The sequence below is a fragment of the Athene noctua genome, unplaced genomic scaffold, assembly GCF_965140245.1.
Source record: "Athene noctua unplaced genomic scaffold, bAthNoc1.hap1.1 HAP1_HAP1_scaffold_31, whole genome shotgun sequence".
NCBI lineage: Eukaryota > Metazoa > Chordata > Aves > Strigiformes > Strigidae > Athene > Athene noctua.
In genome coordinates this window covers 2,543,141-2,570,652 of record NW_027437536.1, presented here as the reverse complement: position 1 = coordinate 2,570,652, position 27,512 = coordinate 2,543,141, and the positions used below count along the sequence as shown (strand labels likewise).

The following is a 27,512-nucleotide window of genomic DNA, read 5'->3' as shown; positions in this document are numbered from 1 at the left end:
AGAAAATTGATTGTGTCCCCTGAAGATTGGGATGGTAACATTTGGAGCGATACACATAATGACGACTCAGACAAAAATGATTTTCAACCGCCTGAGTCTCCTCCACTTGCAGTCAGACCAATTATTAAAACAGAAGTAACAACAGGATCTCGGGGTGGTGTGAGAAGCCACATCAGCAACACAACCCCTTTTGATCCAATTCAGATAGCCAATTTACAAGATCGTTTCGGTCGTAAGCCGGGAGAAACTGAAACTGAGTACCTATGGAGAGTGTCTCTAGATGGGGGAGATAGAATTTTACTAGATGGCGATGAAGCCAGTGGTTATTTGGGGTCCTGGTGTCTTCTTGGATGCTGGTCCCAACCCCCCGACTGACCCCCACTCACTAACAAGCAGAGTGGCCTATTGGGCTGGTGGCATTGATGTGTTAGAGAGAGGAGAACCTCTGGTGATACCTATCAAATCTCTAAATGACCTCTCCGCAGCTTTTACAAACGCTGCCTGTATCCAAGCCATGCATCAGCGTAATCCTGCTGATGTTCCTCTTTCGGCACCTGTAGCTCCTGCTATACTCAAACTGCTGATAAAAGGAGCCCCTGCCATGCTCAAACCTTTCCTCATTGCAAAACGGGACGAGATCCAGAGAGACTTAAATTATAACGAATTGATAAATCTACCACGAACTTTTGATAATGGTGAGGAAGTAGACTTAGAATTAAAAGGATTACCCACTTGGGCAACATTAGTGCATGAAACTATAAACCATGCCCGAGAAATGGGATGGAATGAAATTCCCAACGAAACAAAAAATACAGGTCGCACTGTCAGGCAAATTAAACAATCACATCAAAATAATTCTCAGGAACAAAACCCCCCTGACCGACAATCCAGGGGTCAGGAATGGAGAAATGAGCTGTGGAAGCAAGCATTGTCACTAGGAATTCCTAGAGCCGCCATTCAGAGGCAGCCTACTGGCGTCATTCGGAGCCTAATTCAGGCATTTCAAAGATGTAGCGCTCCAAATACTCCAACTTCCCCCTCGCCAGCCCCCAGGAAGAAAGATAATCCTTTCTTTCCTCAGGAGGATCAGTTGCAAAACACAAGATCAAAAAACTGATAAGGTCCGGACGGCAATTGGGCCTGCCAGTCCGGCAAGTAAAAGCTTATCAGTGGATAAATGAGAGCGGCCCTTACATTCTAATTCCAGTTGGTCCTCAACAACAGTTAATAAAATTTTTAATTGATACTGGTGCACAAATTTCAATAATTACAAAGCGACATGCCGACAAGCTAGTCATACGACCTCGCCGGCAAAAGGTTAAAATCACCGGAGTTACGGGAACTAGCACCGTGTGCCAGACAGCAAAACTTAATTTGCGGCTCCCTGGCGAAAAACGTGTGACTCCGCTTTGCGATGAAGGAGCACTATGAAAACATCCTGGGTTTTGACGCATTGAACGGCCGAACCTGGCGTTTGCCAGCCGGCAGCCTGTGGTCCTTCGGTTCAACTGCCAACCCTCACCCTAACAAAAAACAAACTGCCACGGTGCGTGTGCTCCGTGCAGCTCCAGCCCTTCCCGAATCAAAAATTACTGACGTCCCACAGTACCCTGTTTCTGCTGCAGCACGAACTGGGATTTCTGAAGTAATTGCAGATTTAGAAAAAGGACAGATTATTTCCCGAACTCACTCCCCATACAACTCTCCTGTTTGGCCAGTCCGTAAACCAGACGGGAGGTGGCGGTTAACAGCCGATTATCGGCGTTTAAATGCTAATACAGCCCCACTGACAGCGGCAGTCCCCAACATTGCAGCTTCAACCGCTACGCTGCAAGCCCCGCACACCCTGGATGGCAGTGCTAGATGTAAAAGACGTGTTCTTCATGGTCCCCTTAAGGGAAGGAGATAAAGAACAATTTGCCTTTACGTGGGAAGGTATCCAATACACCTTTAACAGACTCCCACAGGGATACAAACACTCACCCACAATGGCTCATGCTGCACTTGCTGAACTTTTACAGACAGTTTCACTCCCTGAAGAGGTAAAACTGTATCAGTATATAGACGATATTCTAATCGGAGGAACCTCTCCTAACAAGGGGGGGGAGGTGGCAGCAGCAGTTTGGCAAGCACTGCATGAGGCACAAATTCAAATTCCACCTGAAAAATGTCAGGGACCAAGTAAAGAAGTACAAGAATGGGCAAAGCAAAGAGAAATAAAGTGGGTATTTCATACACCTTATTACCCACAATCTAATGGTATAGTTGAACGAGCCAATGGACTGCTAAAAAAATATCTTAAACCACATGAAGGACAATGGGACAGCCGTCTTTCTGAGATTATACAGCAGTTAAATGATCGGTATGGTCCCTATGGAAGTCCAATTACTCGAACCTTCTTAACACCTTCTTCAGAAAAACCCTGAACAATGAGCACACCTGGTCCTCAATGAAAGCAGGACAGCCTGTGGTGGCAAAAATCCCAACTGTAGGAACAATACCAGTAACCCTGGTCAAGCCGCGAGGATTTCTAGCATGGGATGCTATTGATGATAATGGAATAAAACATAAAATCAGTACTAGATGGATTTATCCAGCATCCTAAGGGGTAACCTGAAGTGCTAAGGCTTGGACAATAGGCCCAAGTCAGAACTGATTTATAGATGAATTCTGTATATTTTATAACTGATAACCAACATGCTAACAGGTATTATACTAAGTTATAATAAACCACCTAACCTGATGTAAAGGGTGGAAGTGTTGAAGCCTGAGCAACAGGCCCTGAACCAAAACTGTTAACTTAGAATGTAATCCTTAATGACCATGCATAGAGGATGTCTGGAATGTATCTTTCCTTCCCTTTGTATGTGAATAGAGCAGCAGAGTCATGGAGACAGGTGTCTGTCACAGAGACCTGATGTGAGACCTTGCACATAATCCCATCAGATGAGCAGAGAAACTCCTTTGGCTTCTTCCTTGAGCCCTGGCCAGGCTCTGGGGGAACCTAATGTGAGATTGAAACCAGATGTTTCCGCTTGGGTGTACCAAGGCTGGACCCACTCACAGTGACTTTGGCAGCCTCACCTACGGGTGGACGCACCACGTAGGACTTCCCATTTGCAGGGAAAGGCTCCCCAAATCCTCCCTGCGACTGGGGCTACCAGCAACTGCGGATCTGGATGATAGTAAAGTAGGCAAGTGGTGATGGATCTTTCTTAATCACTATTCTCTCCCTGGCAGTAGCGATTCGATGCATTACCCTGTATGTTCCTAATTGTTTAAGTGCACTGTTCTGTCTTATCATGTATTTTCTATATTATTATATTATTATTTTGAGTAGATACACCTACTTTTTCACTCTGGGGTCCGAGTCTAATTGATATCCCTAATCAACAAAACATAACCGGTTCAGTCCCCCCCACCCCACCCCCGAGAGTTCTCTTTTCTTTCCTTTTCAGAAATAACCAACTCCACCAACGACATCGTGGAAACAAACACCACATCCAGCAAGCCTATCAGCAGCACTGGAAACAACCCTCATCTTCAATATAAGAACCTCTGCAGCATTGTGCCTACCCATTTACATACTATATGCACAGAAAACTGGACAAAAATCTCTTATCATGGTCCAGCATGATATAGAAGAAATACATCAGCTGCTAACAAGTTAAAAGGGATGGAGAATGTTATAATCAGACAAAGCCAATTTTTATAAAAATATATAATTTTATTTGGGTTCAATCTATTTAGGGTGGGAAGCAATAGGCAAAGCAGCGCTGGGTGCATGGAGAGCCGCAGCTCTGCCACACGCACCCCGAGTTCCAAAAAGCAGCGTTTTTTATACCCTTGTGCCATCGTCTTTAACCGATCTCCTCCCGTCAGATAGTTGTCCTGCTCTTTTCCATTGGTCATTTGGGTTGCTGGGGTGCGTGTCCTCCTCCTATGGGGTCTTTCGAAAGTCTCGAAGCCTTGGTCTCCTGGCGTGCTTTTCTCCTATTGGATCTTTTAAAAGCCTCATGATCTCATCCTTTTGGCGGCTTTTCTTCCAACAGCGGTTACATGTCAGCTCTAGGTGGGGTTTCTGAGACAGGGTTACACTGTTCCAACCGAATGCTAGGTGGCGTTTCGTTCCAATCCGAATGGCCACTTTACATTTAATTGTTTAACACTTACAGATCATTCAAGTGTACCTACCCGCCTTGCCCAGCCTAGCAAATTAGTTACCATAGTTTATTACAGCACCCGCCTTGCTTAACTTAGCAAATTAGTTGCCATAATTTATTACAGTCCTCCCTTTTTTTTTTTTTTTAATACCCTAATTTGCTAGTTAAGCTTAAAAATAGCTTCTCTAGCAGCCCCTAAAAAGGTGGGTATCTTCTAATTCAGTCTCTAGTCGGTGTTCTTCTTGTTGAGCTAAACCAGTGTATTGTTGCCTTAACATCATGAGTTGGACAGCTTCAATCCTGTTCTTAACAAGGTTAATTAATTTGTTCAAGATACAAAGTCCAAAAGTGAGAATTAATAACAAAATAATCAGGGATCCAATTAAGGTTGTTTTTATCTCCTAAAGGATCATTTATCTGTATATTGCAATACCAGGATCCCATATCATTTTTCCATACACAGGTTTGATTATAAAAGCTTTTTCCATATAATTTAGCATATTCAGTTTTATTTTTATCTGACCAGAATCCCTTGAACCATTTGCTATGTCCCTGTTCATTAAGCCATAACCATATATAAATACCTCTATCTTTGTTGATCGATTTATGTGTAAGTGTCCACTGGCATTTACTCTCCCCTCCATCAGTTCCTCCTTTCTGAATTTGGTTCACACAACATCTGCCCTGATTTGGAAACTGGATTCGCCGTGTTCCGTTTTCTTCCCAGGTAGTGTTGTTAATATCACTGTAATTACTCACAATCTGCGATGGAGTAAGGGGTACAGAGACCCACGGCCAGCTCAACAGTCCTACAGGTCCTCCACAGACCCAACAGTGGCTCAGATTGAAAGTTCTGCTCATTGTCTTGGCTAATAAAACAAACTGATTATCTTCAAGGGGACCATATGGAGCACTTCGGCTTTCTGTATCCATTACAGGGCTGATACATATAATTGGGAGAAAAAGGAAACCCCTATAGTGAGGTCCGGTATGGCACATTTTTCTGTTTGTCCCTAGACCCATTGGGTTGCTGCCAACGGTCGGGTGTTTATCTTCTTAACAGCAAAAATGGAGACCAACCTGGTCTTGCCCTCACTTTGAATTTATTTTTAGTCTTCTTCTCCTTTTTGTAACTCTTATTCAATTTCTTGTTCAACTATATACAAGGGCTTACACACTTATCTATAAAGCAGACACCACAACTTATTATAACAAACATTCAGGATCTTACAAAACTTCATAACAAATAGCTTAAATTTTCTTGTTACCAATACAGAGTCCTTCTAATTATTCAGTTAGTCTGAACGAGTCCATCCCTTTGTTGATTCCGCTGCATTTGAAGCTTTAGGTCTCCCGGCGTTGATTCAATCTTCCACTGAGGCTTTTCTGTAAGCGGTCCTTTCACCCTGAAACTCGAGTCCACCCTCTCTCAGCAGTTCTTGCAGCAGTTTTTGTGGTTAATAGTACTAGGAATGGTCCTTCTTATCCATGAGATAAGCTTTCCTCCTTCCAGGTTTTAATCATTACTTCACCTCCAGGTTGTATTTTGTGTACTGTAAATCCTAAAGGAGGTGTCTGGGCTAATATGATCCGAATTAAATGCTCTTAGAATTCCAAATCGTGGTAGAATTTGTTCCAGTACTATTTTGGTTACTGATTGAGCAGTCACTCTAGTGGTAGGAAAGGCTTCTACTCAGTGAGTTAATTGATCTGCCATTACCGGCAAATATTTATGTCTCCCAACTTCTAGTGGTTCTGTGAGATCTATCTGGACCCTCTCAAAAGGTTGATAAGCTGTTTTCCTTCCACCAGCTGCAGTCTGTCTCATAGTTCTTTTATTAATCTTTTAACATGTTAAACAACTGTATGTAGTTTGTTTTGCAATTTCATATATTCCAATGCAGCCAAAATATCTCAAGAAATGATCACTCAAAGCCCTAGTGCCCCAAGGACTTCATTTTCTACAATTTGTAATTTAGATTTTGAAACCTTTAATTTATTTATTTTTTTTTTTTTTTACAAAGTTCAGCAGTTCTATAGTCCCCATCCTGACATCATTCTCAGTTTGTCCAGCTATTAATAAATAATCTACATATTGTAATAGCTTTATTTTTGAGGATGGCTTGAACGTCTGCAGTACCTTTTTTTTTTTTTTTTTTTTTTTAATGCCTGCCCAAAAAGGTTAGGCGATTCTGTAAACCCTTGGGGAAGCACTGTCCATCTGCGTTGTTGTTTTCTATTATTAGATGGATCTTCCCATTCAAATGCAAAATAGTCTCTGTTCCCCTTGTCCAGGGGGTCAGGACCAGAATGCATCCTTTAAGTCAATACACTGGACAAATATAGTTCGGGGTGGCTGGTTGAGCAGCATCGAGGGGTTTGCTACCACAGGGAAACGAGCCACAGTTCGCTGATTCACAGCCCTGAAATCCTGCACCCATCTGTAAGATCCGTCTGATTTTAAAACCGGTAAAATAGGTGTATTATGTGGAGACATACAAGGTTCCAATGTGCCTTTACTTAATAATTCGTCTGTAATTGGTTTCAGCCCCTCTCGACCCTTTAGGGGAATGGGGTATTGTTTTATCCGAATTGGTGTCTCCGGATCAATTCTATCAATTTTAATAGGCTTTATTTTAAGCTTTCCAATCTCTCCTTTTGTGTACCAGACTTTGGGATTTATCTGTTGCTCGTTTTTTCCCATTAATGTATATTTTTTTTTTATTTTTCTTCTACTATTATTTTTAGAATTTCAGCTTCTGGTAGCAATAATAAATCCCCTAGGAATATTTTTTACAGTTGATTTTTTTCCGCACCCCTATTTGCTAAAAATCCAAACTCTTCTCTCTGGGGCTTCATTTTATTTTTATCAAGCACTCCTTTGACGTCTTTGTCCCCAGAAAACAGAGCTCCGACTCCGTTATTCTTCTTTAAACATCCTTTTATCCTGCTCCTGTTTTCTACAGTTCTGCTGTAAATGTCCCTTCTTCCCACAATAATAGCATGCTAATTCATTTCCTCTGATTACTGCCCCTTTCTTTTCACCTCCCAAAGCTGCAGGTAAATCCATTAGAATGAGATCTCAGAGGTTTCTGACTGCTGCAAATATTTTCGCCTTTGCTTTCTGCTTTTACACTTTCTGTGTTTCTTTTAATAGCTCCTGCAGACTCCGGTCTTGCCAATTGTATACTTTTTCTAACGTTTTCCTGATGGCACCTCACGAATTGGCTACGAATTGAGTGGGGGTTTTTTGTTCGTTTTGGTTTTTTTGTTTTTTTTTTTTAATAAAGCCTCTCCCACGGGGCGTGTCGGCTCTACCCCCAAATACATTTGTAAATTCTTTCTTGATCTTTCCAGCCGACCAGTGGGTGGTTCATCTCTCCCTTGATGTTCGCTAAAGGCTTTATTAATGTTTTGCCCCCGAGGAACTGCTTCTCTAATGCCGGCCACTGTTCAATTTCTGAGGTCCCTCATATTCTGTCGGCCCTGTTCTTGATGACCCCAGTGAGGGCGGACACTGGGCCAGTTCTGATCTGCCGGCGGCCCCGCTTGGTTTTGCAGCTCCCACAAACACATTCCGGCTGGTCTAATCATTTGCCTTTCCCCGGTCGTAAATAAGATGCTTCAAACGGACTGTACTTCTTCCCAGGTGTAAGTATTGGGACCTAAAAATTGATCTAACCTCTCAGCTACTCCGAGAGGATCATCTAATAGAGTCCCCATTTCTTTTTTTTTTTTTTTTTTTTAATTTGGTACATCGGAGGTGTTGAACGGGACTGCCACAAATCCGATGCCTCCTTGGTTGCCTCCGAGGGGCACCTCCCATGAGGGATTTAAAGAAGCTCCCTCAGTTACGGCAGTTTTACTTCTTGTACATGCAGCCGGAGGTAGAAGGGGAACCGCCGGGGCTGGTAAAGCTGCCGGGGCAGTTAAGGCCTCCGGGGCCGGGGCCAGCAAAGCCGCCGGAGCTGTTAAAGCCGCCGGGGCAGTTAAAGCAGCCGGAGTTAAGGCCGCCTGGGCCGGAGCTGTTAAACGCGCCGGGGCCGTCAAAGCCGCCGGGGCCGGATAATTAAAGTATGGAGGCAGCCAGTTATCTAGCGGTTCCCATTCATCATCTTTCTCTGTCCCTTCCTTGTTCTTATTCCCTTTTTCTTCAGATTTTTCATCTCTCTTTTTTTTTTTTTTTTTTTTTTTACTGTAAGTATTGAAGCTGGATAAGGACATGAAGTCCTGATCCACAATTTTGCATAATCGCTTTCTTCTCAACTAAAAGGTTTTCTTGAGTAAACATATGTACGTAAAGCCTGGCAAATCCAGTCTTCAAAAGATCCAAAAGTAGGCCAGAAGACAGGTGGGTTTAAAGGTTTCTTCGGCCATTCAACCATACAGTATTGGACTAATTTTAATTTACTTTTTCCTTTTCTAGGACCACTTTCATACCAATTTCTAATCATTATGCCTAATGGACTATCTGGTGGTATATCCGGTAATTTACTCTTTTTTTTTTTTTTTTTTTTTTTTCTGGTCCCGGGTTTTTGATTCCTTTTGACCCATCTAGGGTTTTTACTGTGGCAACTCCTACAGCCCCTGTAGGGGGTTGGATCCAGGGAGTTGGGCCTTTTACCCATCCATGTTTCCTTTGGGAATTTTCTAAGGCAATTCCTCTTGCCTTGGGAGTTTTCTATGGCAATTCTCGCCTTGGGAATTTTCTACGGCAATTCCTCTCGCCCTTGGTTACCGGTGAGAGTGTCTTGCGGGGGGCTGAACCCTTTACCCACCCACGTACCCCTAGAACCCGTGCTCCCACCCACGAGTCCTATAGGATCCGCTTCGGTCCTTCACCGGCCAAATCCCTCGCGGGAGTTTGGAACCGCGGTTAGAAGACCTCCACAATCGATTCAGAACTCAAATCCTGGCTCCAAAACTACTTTTGTTTCCAGAATGAGGTTCCATCTCAATCACACTCTCACACACAAGCAACCGAATCCCACCCAACCGAACGGTATGCCTTATACTCACGACTCCGTCGTCTGCGTTCGGATCTTCGTGCACCAGAATTACGGGTATTTAATACTGCAGTCTTTCCTTTGGAGCTCCAGATCCTTTGACTATTGCTTCTCTTTTGTCCGTTGGTCTCTGGAGACTGACCCAGACTGCTACTTTCGAGCCACAATCTGTGGGGCGCCCCTCGAGAAGCCACAGTCCAGGAAAGCACACTGAGATCACGTCGGGGTCACCAAATTGTTATAATCAGACAAAGCCAACTTTTATAAAAATATATAATTTTATTTGGGTTCCATCAATTTAGGGTGGGAAGCAATAGGCAAAGCAGCGCTGGGTGCATGGAGAGCCGCAGCTCTGCCACACACACCCCGAGTTCCAAAAAGCAGCGTTTTTTATACCCTTGTGCCATCGTCTTTAACCGATCTCCTCCCGTCAGATAGTTGTCCTGCTCTTTTCCATTGGTCATTTGGGTTGCTGGGGTGCGTGTCCTCCTCCTATGGGGTCTTTCGAAAGTCTCGAAGCCTTGGTCTCCTGGTGCGCTTTTCTCCTATTGGATCTTTTAAAAGCCTCATGATCTCATCCTTTTGGCGGCTTTTCTTCCAACAGCGGTTACATGTCAGCTCTAGGTGGGGTTTCTGAGACAGGGTTACACTGTTCCAACCGAATGCTAGGTGGCGTTTCGTTCCAATCCGAATGGCCACTTTACATTTAATTGTTTAACACTTACAGATCATTCAAGTGTACCTACCCGCCTTGCCCAGCCTAGCAAATTAGTTACCATAGTTTATTACAGCACCCGCCTTGCTTAACTTAGCAAATTAGTTACCATAATTTATTACAAGAACATCGATGGTGGGAAGGCTTATTTGGATGGTCACCAACCACAACAGGACTTTTTAATTCCAAGACTGTTTAATTCCATGTTCCACCCGGTCATGATTTTCTTAATTCTAATTTTAATATGTTTACTGCTCATAATTGTGTTGTATATTAAGGTTTGGACAATAGTTAAACAAATTGCTCAGTTACAAAAGTATCCCTGTGTGTATACTATCCCAAAATATTTTTTTTTTCCTGAAGCTAATCAAACACAAAATTTCCTTCAATTATAACTAGATTATGGCATCCTCTGTTTATAGGCATAGAGGCAAGAGGCAACCACACTGCCACTCTATGGACAAGATAAATTGACTTTAGTCACGGGGTGGATTGTGGTAGTGCCATTCTTACCCCTCCCTGCCCTCCTTGTTGGGCTGCTTGGTGCCAGGTGTGATTCCATCCACATTCCCCCAAGCCATACACCAATCTATGGAGATAAGGACTGATAACCTTGAGGAGCCTGGCTCCTGCCCCCCTCTGATTGCTTGGAAAAGGTTATAATGGCCCATCATCTCCTGATGGCCTGACACCCCTGTGCCTGGGATGTGATCAGATGGAACAATAACAGGGTTGCATGGTCATCAAATTCTTGTGCAACTGCCGGAAGGCACCAGATAATATTTGACAAAAGTCAATTATCTTGGATCCTATAAACTGCGACCACCAGAGAGGCCCTTTGAGCTCTCCTGGATCGCAGCGGGCTGTGACCAGCATCTCCCCTGAGCTGGGAGCCTCTCGGGTACCAAAACCCTTAAGGTGTCGTCTGCTCCAGACGGAAGGCCAGGGCGAAGTCCCCCCGCTCGAGTCTCAATTATCGCCCGTTGAGGAATGCCAAGGCATTGGGAGTATTTGCTTTAAACTCGAGAGGGAAATTTTCTTTGAGCTAGCTTCTCTTGCACCTGTTTATTGGTGCGTGTGTGTGTGGGTACGTACCCTTGCCCTTGTTCCTGTGTGCTTGTCCCTTTTGTGTTCATTTTACTGAACCCAAACCCCTTTGTTTCTGTATGTACATGTCTGGTTTGTGTATGCGCATGTACATATGTGTATAAATTAAGGTACCGTTAAGTAAGTTAGAGTGAATCTTGTCATTTTAGAACCTGAATAAGTCGCTTTTCTTTCTGAGTTGTTTTGTATTGACAAGTAGTTGTTAGTTATTAATAAATCTATATTATTTTTCTCAATCATTACCGTGTCAATACTTTCATCCGCGACACCAGGGCAGGGGGGAGTCCCCATCCCTGGAGGGGTTGAAGAGTTGGGCTGACCCAGCGCTGAGAGATCTGGGGGAGCTGGGGACAGTCAGGGTGAGGGTCACGGTTGGGCTGGAGGAGCTTCAGGGGCTTTTCCAACCCAGATGATTCTGGGATGCTGTGAATGTTGAAGATACCGTGGCTTTTAACTATTTTGCCATGTCTGTGTATAATTGCTGTTACTAAAATGTGTTGGTGGTTGTTTCTGTGTTTCACTGGTTTCACAAATCAATAGATACACTGTAAGAATTGCTAAGAATTTTGTGCTTTGCTTTTTCTTTTAGGAGATATTCGCAGCGACATCTGTGTAACGTTGGTTCAGGGGGATTTTGACAAAGGCAGCAGAACAGCAGCGAAGACTGCAGAAGTTACAGTGTCTGTTTATGATGAAGATGGCAAAAGGTTAGAGGTATGAAAGTATTTAACATCTGGGTTTCTCTGATTTTGATACACATCTGTTTAAGCCTTTTCAACATCTTTCTCTGTCAGCTGAAGTCCCTGTTTTTATGTACAACAAAACTCTCTCCTTGGTCATAACTAAATACACCTTGTCATATCAATACATGCACGTTGATACTAATTTCAGGAGGAGCTCTGAGCATGAGCCATTCTGTCTCATTTTGACCTACTTCACTGATTTTTATTTTTTTTTTGTTGGATGAAAAACTGGTGTTTAAGATAGACATAAACATTTCCTCTTTTGTTTGTGTTTTCAAGAGCGTTATTTTTCCTGGCGCTGGTGATGAACCCGTCTCAGAGTACGTCAGTAATATATTACCAAGGAAAGCAGCCTCGCTGGTTTGAGATGTAAAGGTATATAATCTGTTACCATAGCTTCCTCTGGGTTAATATGCAATTAATATCAGTGTCAGTGGAAAGCCTTGAGAAACAAACCTAGGGAAATTCAGTGCTTGTGTTTGTGTTTAGTAGGACGAACGGAATAGCGCCTAGACGGCTGGAAAACAGATTTGGCTTTTGTTGCATAATGAGTTTGATTTCCTCCTTTTGGTCAAGACAGCTGTTAGGGGGGAACTGCCACACCTGTTTAGGAATGGTTTCCTCCTATTTCCGTGAAGCTGGCCTAGAGAAGCAGGATATATAAGGTTAAAACGGAATTGCCATGCTGTTGAACTCATCCGTGGTTTGGGATCTGTCTGATTGTGCTTTAAGCTTGCTGAATTTGCTGGACTAATAACATTTTAGTTTAAATGCCAAGTTTTAATGTTACAGAGGAGGCTGATGTTAGCTTTATAAAACATATTCTGTGTAGCTGTAGTCAGTGGGAGCAGCATATGTGTAGTGGGAAGGGACTTAGAGCTACTCTGCACCCTGTTGGTTTGAGTCCAGAGTTGCTTTTGTTGCATCTGTAGACAGAGTGGCTGCTAGGGAATGGCAGAAACCTAGACGTGGTGTTGGGGCACGGAGCCTGAATGTGGGTGGGCTCTGGCAAAAATTCTGGTGGAGAAGAACAGTGGTTACATCTCTGCACACTGGTTACGTGTGGATAGTACATGTACCACAAGTGTTGTGTAGATAACAGATACGTTAAGAACTTCTACTTTGCTATTGCTTATCAAGTTCACCTCTACCAGCCAAACTCAAGAGGGGCTTATTCCTGAGCTGGGGGGAGCGGCAGGGGAGGCTTTGAGGTTACAGCCCGCCGTCTGAAGTTGCAGGTCCTGTGGGGTAACTTAACAGGCTGGCTTGCTTCCTTCTCTCTTCCTCGGTGCAAGAACTTTCCTGGGGAATCTGTGAGGTTTCAAGGTCGTCTAGGGCGAAATGAAGCGGGTACTTCACACAGATCTTTTTGAAAGCGCCAGGCGTATTGTTGAGAGGTGTCTCCATGAGATTTGGTAGTAGTCGGTGATGTCTGATGATCCTGCACCGACTGTTTTCTTTCTCTGTCCTCTTTGCCAATCTGTGAAGGTCGCAATCCCTATTGAAGATGTGACCCGCAGTCGTGTAAGGTTCACGTTCCGTCACAGATCATCACAGGGCTGTGCGTAATTCAGCCTTTTTGTTACGGTTCTCGTCAGCATCTGGGGCCAAAATCTCCTGAAAGAGGCACATAACATTCCTAATCTGTGATTGCCGGTTCTAATTGCTTTTTGTGTGGGGATAAGTTGTTTGCCTGCTTATTTTAGGTTAGCACCTCAGCTTCTTTTTTCCATTAAATCTTCCTCACTCTTAAGTCTCGACATTGTTTTTCCTTTCCTGACCAGTTATTTCTCCGAGTCAAATACAAGGACTAGTGAATAAAGCTTTCAGTTAGCAGCTGAAAGGGTTGTGGTATTATATATCTTAGAGCCAGGTGGGTAGGGAGTAGTAAAGATATTAACCACCCCACGTGTGAAGTGGGAATGTGAAAGAGTTTACAGTAGGCTTAGCATCAGAAATGGAAGATTTAGGCATTAAGAGACTTGGTTTCTGCTTCTGGTTCTCGAGAGAGAAATTTTCTTTCAACTAGCTTCTGTTTGACCTGTTCTTTCTCTGTTTATTGGGGGGTGGGTGTGTGGGTACGTACCCTTGCCCTTTTTCCTGTGTGTGTTTGTCCCTTTTGTGTTCATTTTACTGAATCCAAACACCTTTGTTTCTGTATGTACATGTCTGGTTTGTGTATGTGCATGTACATATATATATGTATAAATTAAGGTACCGTTAAGTAAGTTAGAGTGAATCTTGTCATTTTAGAATCTGAGAATAAGTTGCTTTTCTTCTGAATTATTTTGTATTGATAATTTGCTGTTACTTACTAATAAATCCAGATTTCTTACTAAATCATTACCGTGTCAATACTCTCATCTGCGACAGTTCCTCCCTCAAGTATCATTTTTCATCTAAAAATGGGCAGCGCTTTATAGCGCAGATCATAGTTTCTGAAGCTGATTGTAACTTCTGTAAAATTGTTGGTTAACGGTCTTCCTTTCGCTTTCTTGAAAATTATGAAGTAAAAATCTGTGATAATGTTTTGGCTCAACCTTTTGGTAAATGAGGATAATTTTCTTCTTTTGGCTACCTGTAATAGTTCTTTGTTCAGCCTCCACAAGTATCTTAGAACATGGGCTTTAAGACTTATTTTTAGCAGTTCTGGAAGTATGTTAATTAATCCTATGGCTCTTTCTGCATTGCAGTGGATGTTGCAGACTGTCTTTTTGTGTCTAAGCTCTTGGAACACTCCAGTTCTCTGTAAACTGCAAGTTATTAATGCTGCTTTTCCGTTAGTAACTGACGTCCTTAGCATCTGAAAGGTTTCCAAAAGAGCAAACTTGGCCACTGGTAGCACTTCAGCTATTTTCTTTGAGAGAAAGTGATAGCATGAAGTATCTGCTTAGTGAACATTCGAGCAGTTGTTAGTGATTTGTGGCAGAATGTATTATAGCCACGCATTTCCTGCCTTTTTTCAGATTTTGCTTTCAGTTTTTGAGGAAGAATAGCAGTGTAAGCCAGAGAGGAGGACTGTCTGAAAGAAGCAAAACACGCCAACCTCCTCAAGAATCAGGGAGAAAGTCAGCTGTTAGAGGCATGAGAATTTTCTGTTCACCATCACGTTGCCTCTTGGCCAGATTCTCGCCCTTTGCCATCTGAGGCAGAAGAGAATGTCCTTCCTCCTGTACCCACAGGACCATGGCAGCGCATGCCTTCATTCTACTTTCAAGACTTCCTGTAACGAGTCTGTCCTTTATGGGCTGAAGAAACACTTGGGGCCATGAAACTTCAAGAGCATTTTTGTATGAAAACTCTGGAATTGAAGAGTTGGTGTGAAGCGGTACGGAACTGTAGAGATGTGTGTTGGAGTCCTGGCCAAGCGCTGCCGTCACCTGACGCGGCTGCAGGCAGCGTGGCACTGGGTTCCCGCCTTCTCTAGGGGCTGGTTGACCCTTGGATAGCTCCCACTTGCTTTACTGTGGTTTGTGTTGTGGGGCACTGAATGCATCAGCAGACACCCCAAGTTTGTGTGGTTTTGTTTGTGTTTACAGTGGTTTTGTTTGGGCTTTTAAAGTCAGAAGTGAGAAATTTGATCCCATATGTAGGGGATGTCTGCTTGCAGTTGGTAACATCTCAGTAGGTGTCTCTGGGCTGGGAAATGTTGGGCCTTCTGTTCTTGGGGTAAATTGATAGCAAGGTGTGTTTTGCATCTGCTCCTCGAGTCACGTCCAAGTCAGGGTTGAGTGTTGATTTTATGATTTTATTCTCCTTTTTCTGAGTATCTGGTTGAGCTGTGACAAACGAGGTCTTGTTTTCTCTTGCACTGGCAGAGCACTTTTGGTATTTGAATCTTCTGTCAGCTAGGAGCTTGGAGATACCAGGAAATACAGAACGGGGGGGCAAAGCGGCGTCAGAAGTGACATCCCCCTCTATACAAACACTGCTGGTGGATAGTGAGTCTTACCAGTGCCTCTGACAGGACTATCAAGCTGGATGTCCTTTTATTATCGGGGCAATGGGAATAGAACCGGAATTCTGCTAACGGGCTTGCTGGAAAATTGTTCTGATTGCCATTAGTCAGAGAGCTGTCTAGTGTTCCACCCGTGGATTTGCTATGGTGAAGCATCCAGGGTGTCTGTAAGGCTTAGTCAGAGTATTTCTATGTTTTCTTTGGGGCCTGAAGGACTCAAACCTCTAGATAACAGTGGCTGTTACTGATTGGAAGTCAAGACATTGAGGGACCAAGGAGACTAGGCTTTTGGAGAAGAGTTGAGTGAAATTTTACCTACTCATCTAACACCACTGATAGTTTTTATTTAAAAGAAGCAATGCACATGACATGACAAATTCAGGTGCTGAAGTGGCATAAATGAAGAATATAACAATGAATATGTAAATACAGAATTAAACAAGTCAAAGAGTGGAGAATCATATGCTTATACTCAAAAGGGAAGATTATTTCAAAGAACACATGAAAACTTGATGAGAATGAAAATGTAATCTAACTTCAACTCAGTTACGTTATCTAACTTCAGCCCTGTGACTGGGCTTTGAGAAACATTTGGGTGTCTCCATAGGGAAACCGTTGCCTAGATACAGGTCAAAGAAAGTGCATAGCCAGGGCGTTGGACCATTGGCTTCCAATTGCTCGCTGTGATGTAAAGGAAGATCTTTATATGTAGCCAGTATAATCATAAATCACATTAACCCGAACAAAGTGCAGTTGCTATTGGCTACTTGGCAGGCTGGGGGGTTGTTCTAAGCCTTTGCAGTTGAAAATCCTCTGTCTTACTGCTCTGGTATTTCCTGATCACATAAATTTCACTTGAACCCAGGCTGACTACACTATTACTATTTACTATTGCTCCTCCTCCTCCTCCTGTCACTCCTAGGCTAAAATACCTTTGTACATCCTTATCCTGTTCTACTTCCCGGACCTATTCTATCCCTGGACCTATTAAAAGAGCGGGATTAACTGGTACTTTGCTGGGGTGAGTGCTTGCCCTGAGAGAGTGAATACGCACTTCTGCTGTACACTGTGACTTATTTTTCTCTCTCTGGTAGCTGGACTGCACTGACATTTTCTCTCCGCAGATGTGTATTCATCGAGCATCTGCTGTGTCGTCCTGCTGAAAGCACACGTGGGTTTGTTTTCTTGGGGCAATACCCGATGCCATTCCAAGACAGTCTGTGGGCCAGGTTCTGTTGGCATCATTTCTTTTGTCACGCTGGTGCCTTTTTAGAAGTCAGACTGAAATCAAACTAGTGGTGGAAAGCTCGTACCAACATATTCATGAAACACTTCAGTTAGCTCATGGAGGCATCTTTACTTTTCTTCCAGAAGCAATTTTTCTCTTAAGGTTGAGTCTCTAAGATCTTGGCTTAAAAATCTTATAGACTTGTAGCAGGTTATATTAAAAAAAATTAAAAATGGAGTGCTTGAATTGCTCCAAGCTCTAATGTAATAAAAAGCTCTTTACGTCTACTCCCAAAGAGATGATGAGAAGGCTTGGTCTGAGTGCTGCTCGGAGGAGAATCTGTCCCAGGGAGCACTGCAGTCCGTTCCACTAGCAGTCATTTTATTTATTGCTTCGAATGAAAGCTTTTGGGGAAGGTATAGCAGCTGCTCTGGGTCTCTGCCTACAATTTCCAGAATGTACTCTGCAGATGTGTGCCTTGGTAAACATTGTGTTGGTTGTTTTGAAAGTCTGAAATAAAGAGCTGAGGGGATATTGGTTGGGAGAAACTGCCTGTCCTGTAGGAGTTACACTGGGCAGAATTCACGTAATATTAACCGTATTGGTGGGTGTAATGTGCAGTAGTAACCCGGTGGCCAAACTTCAGGTAGGTAGTCTTTAAAATCTTCTGGGTGTCTCTCTCGGGGGACTTCTACTGAGGGTGGCTCCCGGAGAGTTTGTCTTGTGCTGAAAAGTGACTTTTAATGGGGCAGGGTGGAATTTTTCCCTGGTGCTGGTTTGGCAAAGGCAGGACGAGCTGGGGTGTTGGGTTTGTGGGCAGTTCCGGTCGCATCTCAACAAATGCTGGGGTGGGTTTAACTTCCCGGTGCTCCAGTGGGGCTGTGAACATTTCCTGGCGTGCTTATTTGCAGGGGGGCACCGATTGTGAGTTCCTCGTGAGCAGCTTTCCTTAAAGGAAACAGAAAATGGTGTTGTGGCCCTTCCTGACTAATAAAGCAGAGAGCGCTTGCCTTCAGCATTCCCGTATTTGTCAGTGAAGCTGCAGTGACACAGTCTAAACGGTGGGAGGGAGGATTTGGGGACGAGCCCCTTGGCAGGTGATTTGTTTCATGATCTGGTCTGTGCCCCAACTCTCCATCTTTGGAAGCGAGCAAGCAATTGGGGCATTGGGAGTGAAGCAGACGGCTTTCCTCTGACTTAGCTTATTTTGCAGCTGTTTGCCTTCTTTTGTGCCTTATTCTCTTCTCAGTTTATTCCGTGAGAGGTTAGAAATATTAACGCTGGAAGTATCACTGCCCTGTAGATGTGGCTGTGTCGGTGGCTGACTAATTTCCTTTTGGCATCTTTATCTAAGCACTCAACTGCTGTGTACAACAAATTAAAACTGAAGGATCAGACTTCCTTGGCCGAGATTTTAACGCTGACATTTCAAAAGCAGGCTGCTTGTCCGAAAGCCTGTCAGAGCTCTTCCACGAGAGAAGCTCTGGGCTAACTTTCTGCCGTGTCAGGGGCAGACTAGAAGTATGTTGTTGTCTGGAGAAAATGCCTGACCCAAGGGAGTAAACCTGTTTGTCCTGAACATAGTTATAGGGAGTGTGAGTGACAGTAAATGGTTTGCATGTTAGAATTGTTTTTCTTATTCCTAGCTGACCTCTTGGGACTTCTGAACTGGCGATGGAACACAAACCTGTTGCAGCAGAATTTGAAGCAGCTGATGAAAGTTGATGGTGCTGAAGGGGTTAAGTAACAAGTTAATTTCTTTAAAAATAAATTTGGTATCATAATTTTGCTGAATCCCGTATTTTGTGTTATTCATACCTTTTCTGTTCCCCACGCATCTGCCTCAGCCTCACTGCACGCACATGCAGATTAAATTGTAGGCAGAGATCTCAGCCTTCGGGATGCTGATGCCTTTCTCCCTGCCCGCAAAGAACGTTTCGCCTGAGTGGTGGTAAAACACATGGAAACGGCCCATTTCTGGAGACTAGGGTGTTTGGGGTTTTTTAGCCCTTCAGTGAATTTTTATATACAAATACATAAAGGCAAAAGCTCTTCTTCTTTGAAGATGAGAACATTGTTACGTGGTGATTTTAAATGTATTTTTAATACATGGATGTGGATGCAATCCTGCTCTGTGCTGCTGATACTTTTTTTAAGAAAATGACTTCTGAAAATTCTTAGCTGAGTCAAGTTATTTGCACTTGCCAAGGTCACTGAGTGATTGTAAAGACCTACATAAAGACAGGTTTAGCTGTGGAAAAGAGTAGGCTGGGACTTTATTGAATGTGTTGTAATAAATCAATGTAAAAGAGTGTCAGAAGATGTAATGTATTGGGGAAAGATGACCCTTAAGGGCCTGTAGTGTTGTTTCCTTACTTCAGTGGGTTTTAATTTGGTAAATAGAAGCATAATAAATACCTTATCTTGAAATAACTTAAAACATCTGGGCGTGCTGATATTATCCTTCACTGAGTAGGTTGACAATAGTATCTCGCAGGATTTGTTCTTCAGGAAGGTTCTACCTGCTGCTGTTTTGTTGTGGAGCATTTGATAGCGAAAATCTTGACACTGATACTGGCTTCTGCCAAGCATTGTCATCGTTGTGTCACTTGTAGTTTTCCCTCTTCTCCACGCATTGTTGCAGGACTCATAGGAAATCATACTCCCTTCTCCCCGTGGCACAGGGATCTGAGCAGCACTTGATTTAGGCACCGGAGAGAAGAGTTCATGTTTAATATCGCTCTCTTGGCCATTTCTGTTCTTTTTTCAGGTGATCACTATTTACGTTACCCGTCTGTTACAGCAGTCTTCAGCAAATCTTTGTGTAGACTGCTCTGTTGCACCTTTGTAACATCTACTTTGTAACTTCCTTTCTTTCCTTTCAGCTTTTTTTGTCCTTCATGTTTTTAAATATGAACGTGGTACAGTCTACGTCTATTTTAAAGTAAGTACGCATGTGATGAAACGTACTCAGTTTTTCTGTTAAACTCTTTCTGTTTTCTAAACCTCCAGTGAAATGCCTCTGCCTACTGGAGTTCGTTTCTTGCTAAGCAGAGATCGGCCAAGATGCTCATTCTGTGATTGACTGTTTCAATAGCGTGTGGGGACCGTAGATGTTATCTCCCTTTAGCTGAGGCTCTGACTCCATTTGTGCACAGAGTCTATAGGATATGAGAATGTAAACTAATAGTCTAGAAATTGTTCCTACTAGCTCCCCACTTGAGAAATGATTTCCTGCCCCTTTATACAACAGAAGCATCTATCTATCCTGTATTCTTCTTGCTGTTACATGAGGTCCTTGTGAACAGATTTGAAACTTGAACTCTGCTGATGAATGTCACTATATGATGCCTAAATGTGAAATGAAGACTCGAGTGGTAATGACGCGGCCTTCTAACCACCCTTTGTTTTTAAAGGGACTTAGCCAGGCAGTGCTTGGGATCTGGGAGTGCTACTTCTCTTCAAGCCAAGACAGAAAGTTCTCCCGTCAAAGCTCAAAACTGTGCTTTACTCTTTTCTTCCTGCCAGCTGCTGGTTAAATGTACTTTATTTGCATGTTTTACTCACAGAATACTCACAGAATCATCTAGGTTGGAAAGGACCCTGGAGATCATCTAGTCCAGCCGTTCTCCTAGCACAGTTCCCACCTACAGCATGTCCTTAAGCTCCAAATCGACCCTACTCTTGAACACCTCCAGGGATGGGGACTCCACCACCTCCCTGGGCAGCCCATTCCAACGCCTCACAACCCCTTCTGGAAAGAAATACTTCCTAATATCCAGTCTGAACTTTCCCTGGAGCAACTTGAGGCCATTCCCTCTTGTCCTGTCGCTTTCTACTAGCTAAAGAGGCTCAGACCCAGCTCTCTGCAGCTTCCCTTCAGGGAGTTGTAGAGGGCGATGAGGTCTCCCCTCAGCCTCCTCTTCTCCAGACTAAACCCCCCCAGTTCCCTCCGCCGCTCCTCACAGGACATGTGTTCCAGACCCTGCACCAGCTTTGTAGCCCTTCTCTGGACATGTTCGAGTAACTCCGTGTGCTTTTTGTGGTGAGGGGCCCAAAACTGAACCCAGGAATCGAGGTGCGGCCTCACCAGCGCCAAGTACAGGGGCAAGATCCCTTCCCTGTCCCTGCTGGCCACACTAATCCTGACACAAGCCAGGATGCCATTGGCCTTCTTGGCCCCCTGGGCACACTGCTGGCTCCTGTTCAGCCGGCTGTCAGTCAACCCCCCCAGTCCCTCTCTGACCGGCAGCTCTCCAGCCACTCCTCCCCCAGCCTGTAGCCCTGCTGGGGGTTGTTGTGGCCCAAGGGCAGCCCCCGGCATTTGCCCTCAGTGAAACTCCTGCAGTTGGGCTCAGCCCATGGCTCCAGCCTGTCCAGATCTCTCTGCAGAGCCTCCCCACCCTCGAGAGACCAACGCTCCCATCCAACTGGGTGTCGTCTGCAAACTGACTGAGGGGGCACTCGATCCCCTCGTCCAGATCATCAATTAAGATGTTAAACAGGAGCGGCCCCAAAACTGAGCCCTGGGGGACACCACTCGTGACCGGCCACCAGCTGGATTTTCTTTAATTGAATGAATAGGAGTGTGAAAAGGCTATCATTTCCCCCCACCCCTTCATCGTCAGATATTAGTAGCACAAACTGTGGCTCCATGCTCACTGGTTTTGAGGAAGTTTGGCATTCAGCAGGGTTTAGCGAGCTGCTAAATGGAGTTTAATTCCTGAAGTTGAGCTGTGGTTTTAGTAGATTGCCCAGGTGAATCATGTTTGATCTGGGAGACTCATTGCACAGGTGACGGTTTCTGAGGGAGCACTGGGGCAGTCGGGCTGTTTCTCCCTCGCTCCCGCAGTGTATATAATATCTCTTTGTCGCTGCCGTCTCAGGAATCAGTCGCCTTCTGCTTGTTCAGACGTCTTTCCCAACTATACCTTGTCTCGTCTACAAGACAAAACCCATTTTTATCTCATTTGAGACAGACGTGCTGGAACAATCCGCGTTGAACCCCTTCTCTGTCAACCAAAAGAAATACAGACTGAGACCGTGATCCATCCTCGTTCTGCCCTCGAGGAGCTCGTGTCGTTTTTGTGTCATCTGGTGGAAGAAAATGCTCAGACATGGAATCCCGTGCTGATAAAGCCGAATGCATTGATGAGGATCTCTGGTCTGCGCATGTAGTACTTGTCACTGGGAAGAAATACTGGGATTATACATTCATAAAACAGCTTTTATCCCTCTGCTTAACTTGGGTTCCCTGACGCTAATCTGCTTTTCCTTCCGTGTTGCACAGAGCAGGTGTCCAGCCAGCTGGCTAGTGAGGACTCTTGGTCTGTTAGAGAGTGGCAGAGGCGTGGAGGTTTGGGGCTGGGCAGGAGGTGCTGCGCTCTGCTTCCCACGCCTGCACGTGTGCTCTCGTTTGAAACTGTGGGTCTGAGTTTACGCAGTCGTGAAAAGCGATGCGCTGTGCACTTTTCGTTGCTGGGCTCAAATCTACTGAGGGTGACTTGATTATTTTGGCATGAGACTGAGATGCTTCTCTGGTTTGTGCTCTGAAACATCCGTTTTCAGAAACTGCTTGATCCTCTTGACTGTCTGTTGAACCTGGGTTTTGAAATACATCTTCATTGATTCACTATAATAGATGAAACTTACTGTTCAGGCGTATCAAGTGTCATTTCTGACCCTTTTTCTTTCTATCTGAGTGATAGGGATCTATAGATATAATAAACGTAACTGAAAAATAATTTGCTGAAAAATTGTTAAATTTTCCTTTTTTAGCTGTCTTTTAAAATGTCACGACTCCGTAAAATTCGTAAGTGAAAGTAAATACGTCTGTAGAAACCTGTGTGACATCTGAATGTAATTTTTCCTATAGAATGTGATGAATGGTATATTTAGTTGTAGTTTCTTCAAGATACATTGGGTGCACTTTTTCACATAATGCTGGAGAACTCGGAGAGTGAGATGTGTGACACGTTAGTGTTTGGTGCTTTGGTAAGTTCTCTCTGTGGTTGGCGTGAAATGCCGGTACTGCAGAGGTGAATAAATAAACATGGTGTGAAAGCTAGAATGGAGATTACTAATGAAACGGATCTTATGAGCTGTTAGTTATTATTTAATCTAAAATGCATGGAAGGTTTTTATTATATTTGACATTTCAGTTGGATTTGATCAAAAGGGGGTTGGATTAGTTATGTCATCCTCCCAGCAGAGATGGAAGCAATCAAGTCCAGTCATTTGAGTGGATTAACAGCAGAATTGAGGACAAACGGGAAGCTTCTGCTTGGAACAGAGAACTTTCTTGTGAGCAGGGAGATTTTCACAGGAAAGAAGAAAAGCCAAAGTCTGTGTTTTTAATGTTATTAATGTGTCTTGCGTGAAAATAAAGGCAGTTGAATGTACAATATTAAGATTTCTTGAGGATAGTGCAATAATTATGCTGCTCTTTCAGGTGTTTATCATTGGGACTGACTGCTGACAGAAAATGTCAACATTTTAATCCTGTCTTGGAAACCTACATGAAGAAGCATTTCAGTGCTACGTTAGCCTACACGTAAATTTTAAAAATGACTTTTTCTGATGGGGCTTGCAGAGTTCTTCCAGCTAATGTTATTCAGTTACTTGTTTATGCAGTTTCATTAGGAATTTGCCCCTAGAGCTTGGGAGGGTGGGAGGTTCTTGAAGAAGATGGGAGATAGCATGTCCTTCTCTTGAAAGAACAGTAATGGAACTTTCAGTCATTCGCGAGGAAGAAGTCTTGATTTTATTGTGCTGAAGGAGAGGATGATTTGATGATGTTGAGAATTGTTTTGTAAGGAAACTGTTCATAAGCAATTCTCAGTCATACTTGAGAAGGAAATCGTGTCCGATTAAGATGCTTCCAACATATGCTCTTTGGTTCATTAAATTGAAGTTCTACCCTATATTCTTTGCATTACTGTCAAAAAACAAGTTATTTTTGCTGTCTTAAGTGTTTGTTGACAGTTAGGGTCTTTGCAGCCGCTTCAGACTATTAGTGCTGGAGGAAAAATATACAATGGATGGCTTTGCGCTGTCGGTAGGAGAACAAATCCAACCCGGGAAGCCCGCTGTGCACTTTGCTGTTATACAGTCTCTGTTAGGTGACCAGAAAATGCTTGAGAAGCATGGATTTAAAGTAGCGGGGAAGAGTTGGGCCTTTAGTCACAGCTTTGGTATTACGGTCCCTTCACTGAGTTCCAGCCACTGTTGCAGCCTTCACGTGAAGTGGGTGAAGGATGAAACGTCCTCTGGTTCCATTAGCAAGAGCTGAAGGCGGCCCTGTGGCTGGTAGGCATGGAGAGCATCCTTCCCTTCCTGCCGTGCGGGGACCTGGGGGCAGGTTTGAGCTCGAGGACGCTGGAAGAGCTGAATTCTGGCTTGACTTGTGCCCACGGGCACGGCAGATCCCTGCCCTCTCCCCGCCTTTTATTGCACAAGTTGGTTCAAGTAAAGGGAGATTGCATTGGCAGGATCTTAAATGGTTACTTGAAATTCTTGGGCAGTTTACTCCTATTCACATAAATGCACACATACCAAGATACCTGCCTGCTCACTGTTATTTTCTGTTAGTGGTATATAATGTTGTACGTATTCACTTTGAGAGTGAATCTTGAACCATAGTGTCGTTAGGAGGATTTAGAATGGAGTTGCATGAAAGTCGTGATTTATATTCATGGGAAGGGATGTTTCATCCACGTTGGAAATTGTTTCAGCCAGCTGCTGACTGGGCTTAATTTGGCTGGGTTAATGAGTTTAATGGAAGGGCATGAGGGATAATGCTTGTGTAGAAGGTAGGTGCCGTGTGTTGAATGACACAAAAGATGAAAGTTAACATTAGAATCATGTACAAATTGGGTCAGGTAAAACAAATGTATTGCTTTGTCAAACAAGAGAGTCCATAAGAATATACTGTAATTGACAAAGAGATTTTATGCTTGATGTTGAGACTGGGTGTGCTGTTTGAAATGAATGACTTTGGGAGATGACATTTTTAAATTCAGTATTTTTGCTTTATGTTGTACAAGAGATGCACTTAAATCCTAGACAAAGGCTGTAGTATACTATTCAGGATACACTTTAATACTTTGCAGAAGTCACTTGTTCACTCTAGTGACAACCTTAAGTTACCGCTGCATTTCTCCTAAACGGCTGCTGTAAAGAAGCTTTTGTTACTGTTTTATTAACATTCCCTGTCAGTATAAACACAGTAATGGGATAAAAGTTAGAGTTTACTGCTGTTGCAAGACTGCTTTGCTGTACTTTGTACTGCTTTGCTTTCATGTCCTAGCGACCATTGTTGTTATCACAGTGGAAATTTCTGTTTGGTGTCAATGAAGAGATTGCTCGATATTCTCAGCTGTGTAAGAAACAAAAGCAGATTAGTAAAACTCCCATTGTTTATGTCTGTTATCCAAAATTATGTCAGAAGTGACTTTAAGATACTTAGCAAGGCTACCCTGTCTTATTTTAGTGTGCTTTCATATGACAAACTGTGCAGACAGTTTGTCTTTGACCGAGTGGTAGAAGGATGCTGTGGTGCAATATCGCGCCATATTTTTGGTCCCCTTTCGGTGCAGCTTTGTGTTAACCCATCAGGGTGTTAGTTCCAGTGTGGTAAAATAAAATTTTTGTGTTAAGAGAGTGTAGTTTCTCTTGTTCCACAAGCCTTCAGATGTACTAATGGCTCCCAGCTGTGACAGGGGTAATGGAGATGCTTACCAGGAGTGCTTGCTGAGCACACAGACTGCAGCACGACTGTCTGGCTTTGAGACAGAACATACTTAAGACACGTCTCCAAATGGCCTATGAAGTATGCTGTGATTGCCAGTCTTGTACTGCTGCTTGAACGTGTTTCTGAGCACTGCTGTGTCAGTGTGTTCTTCGTGGCTTGCTGTTATGTTGGACTGTCAGTGTTTGAAACCATTAGGTGGCTTTTCAGGAGGTGGAGTAGGTGACTTTGGGCACTTCAGGAGAGAAGCCGTCTCCAGCCAACGCAAAGGTTTGCAGAAGCAGACACCACGGAGAAGTACTACTCTGTCTTTGGTCTGTCCTCAGCTTCAAACCAGGGAGGGTTTGAAGGGAGCTGGGCTCGGAGGACAGGCTCGCGCGATGTCCTAGAGGAAACTGTTAGGAGTGAGGAGGGGTTCAGATTGCCCGGGCCCTCGTGGGAGTCCCAGAACTTAAAGCTGAGGTGCTTACCTTTGCCCGGTGACATGAAGGAAAGGCGTGTATGTGTCCCCCATCTCTTTCTGGGAGGGCTGCTGATCTGTGCCTACCTGCAGAAAGAAATGAAAAACTCGGGAATTTTTCTGTAAGGCAGCTCCTCTAACCAAGGGCTTGGGCTCTTGGGGATTCTTTTTGTTGTTCCAAAAAGTAAGTGAAGCTTACTCTTACTTTACACAGTTTATAGATGCAAGTGTTGAAGTGCTCTAAGTCTTTTTTGGGGTTTGAGGTTTTTCTCCCCCAAAAAACTGTAGCAAAAGTTCCTCTCAGAATAAAGTGACTGTTTTGCTGACGGTGTTTTCTAAATTGCTGTCCTAGAATAAATTTTTAGTCACAGAAACTCCTTGAACCTTTAGATCTGAGGAGTGTGCTGGTTTTTCTCTCGGCAGATCCCTTTTCTTACCCATTCCTGTCTTAGGAAACCTGTCTGGAAATGAACCACCAGCAACGAGCCCTGGGCGCGTGGGCACTGCAGTGGAGCCCTCACTGATGTTCAGAGGAACCCCCGTTAGAAATGACACCTCTGTGGCACTTGGTCTTACTTATTCTGGCCTTCTCGCCGTGTCCGAAGGGGTTTTTCCCCCCCACTGATCTTTTGATACAGGCCATCGCTGCATTTGTTTCTGCAGCATGAACCCCCTGTGAGCTGTGAAGTCGTTCTAAGCACACCGATGAATTTATCGTAAAGGTTGCAAGGGCTGACTGCTCTAGAGAGAGGGTGGTTGGGATGGGTTAAGGAATAAGTTGCAATTATTCTGTGGAACCTAGGAATTCCGTCCTCTGTGTTAGGTGTGCAGAGAACTGTGACCATCGATTACTGCTTATTTTATTTAAGGCAAAGCTTTGACTTTTCTGGACCTTATTATTCTCACTGGGTGAGTTTATTTCGTGTCACACTTAACTGCCTGTTGGTATCCTTGACTCACTGCGCACTGACTTAGCAGTTCACTGGCTCGTACTGGCAGCTGGTTCAGCTAACAAGTGCCAGTAGAAGGTTCTTTTCATACGCCTGTCCTTTGCCTGTGGTATAATGCCTTTGTACATAGACAGGATGTTCACAAAGGGGGAACAAACACCCGTTTGTGTCCGTGCACAGCTGTGAGGATGGGTGTGTGTGGTGGGGACAGGGAGAAGCGGGGGGTGAGATGCTCAGCATTGAAGAGTGCTTTGAGTCAGCTCGCAGGCTGACATGTGCTTGCCGAAGTCACCCCGGCCCTTGACTGCGCGTGAATGACGTCCCAGGAAAAAACCTCCAGCAATCTCGTGACAGTCGGTGTAACGTGAGTGTACAAGAAGTTTAACTCGGCAACGGGGAAAAAGCCATCCCCTTTTTCCTGTGATGCACCGTC

At 44.0% G+C, this 27,512-nt stretch overlaps 1 protein-coding gene across 7 annotated transcripts in view; it reads left to right on the top strand.

Moving 5' to 3' along the window:
* The window catches only part of LOC141974112 (dedicator of cytokinesis protein 1-like), a 63,292-nt gene that overhangs the window by 30,289 nt on the left and 5,491 nt on the right, over nt 1-27,512 (top strand). For 2 of the 7 annotated variants that reach the window (XM_074933417.1, XM_074933410.1), the window contains exons 2-5: nt 11,581-11,705; nt 12,014-12,109; nt 18,567-18,663; nt 19,806-19,864. In XM_074933417.1, the coding sequence (XP_074789518.1) occupies nt 11,581-11,705; nt 12,014-12,100 (212 nt within the window). In that variant the 3' untranslated portion in view covers nt 12,101-12,109; nt 18,567-18,663; nt 19,806-19,864. Of the gene's footprint in view, nt 1-11,580; nt 11,706-12,013; nt 12,110-13,222; nt 13,967-18,566; nt 18,691-19,805; nt 19,865-27,512 lie in introns of those variants that run through there. The other 5 variants (XM_074933413.1, XM_074933414.1, XM_074933411.1 and 2 more) reach the window with 5 other exon arrangements.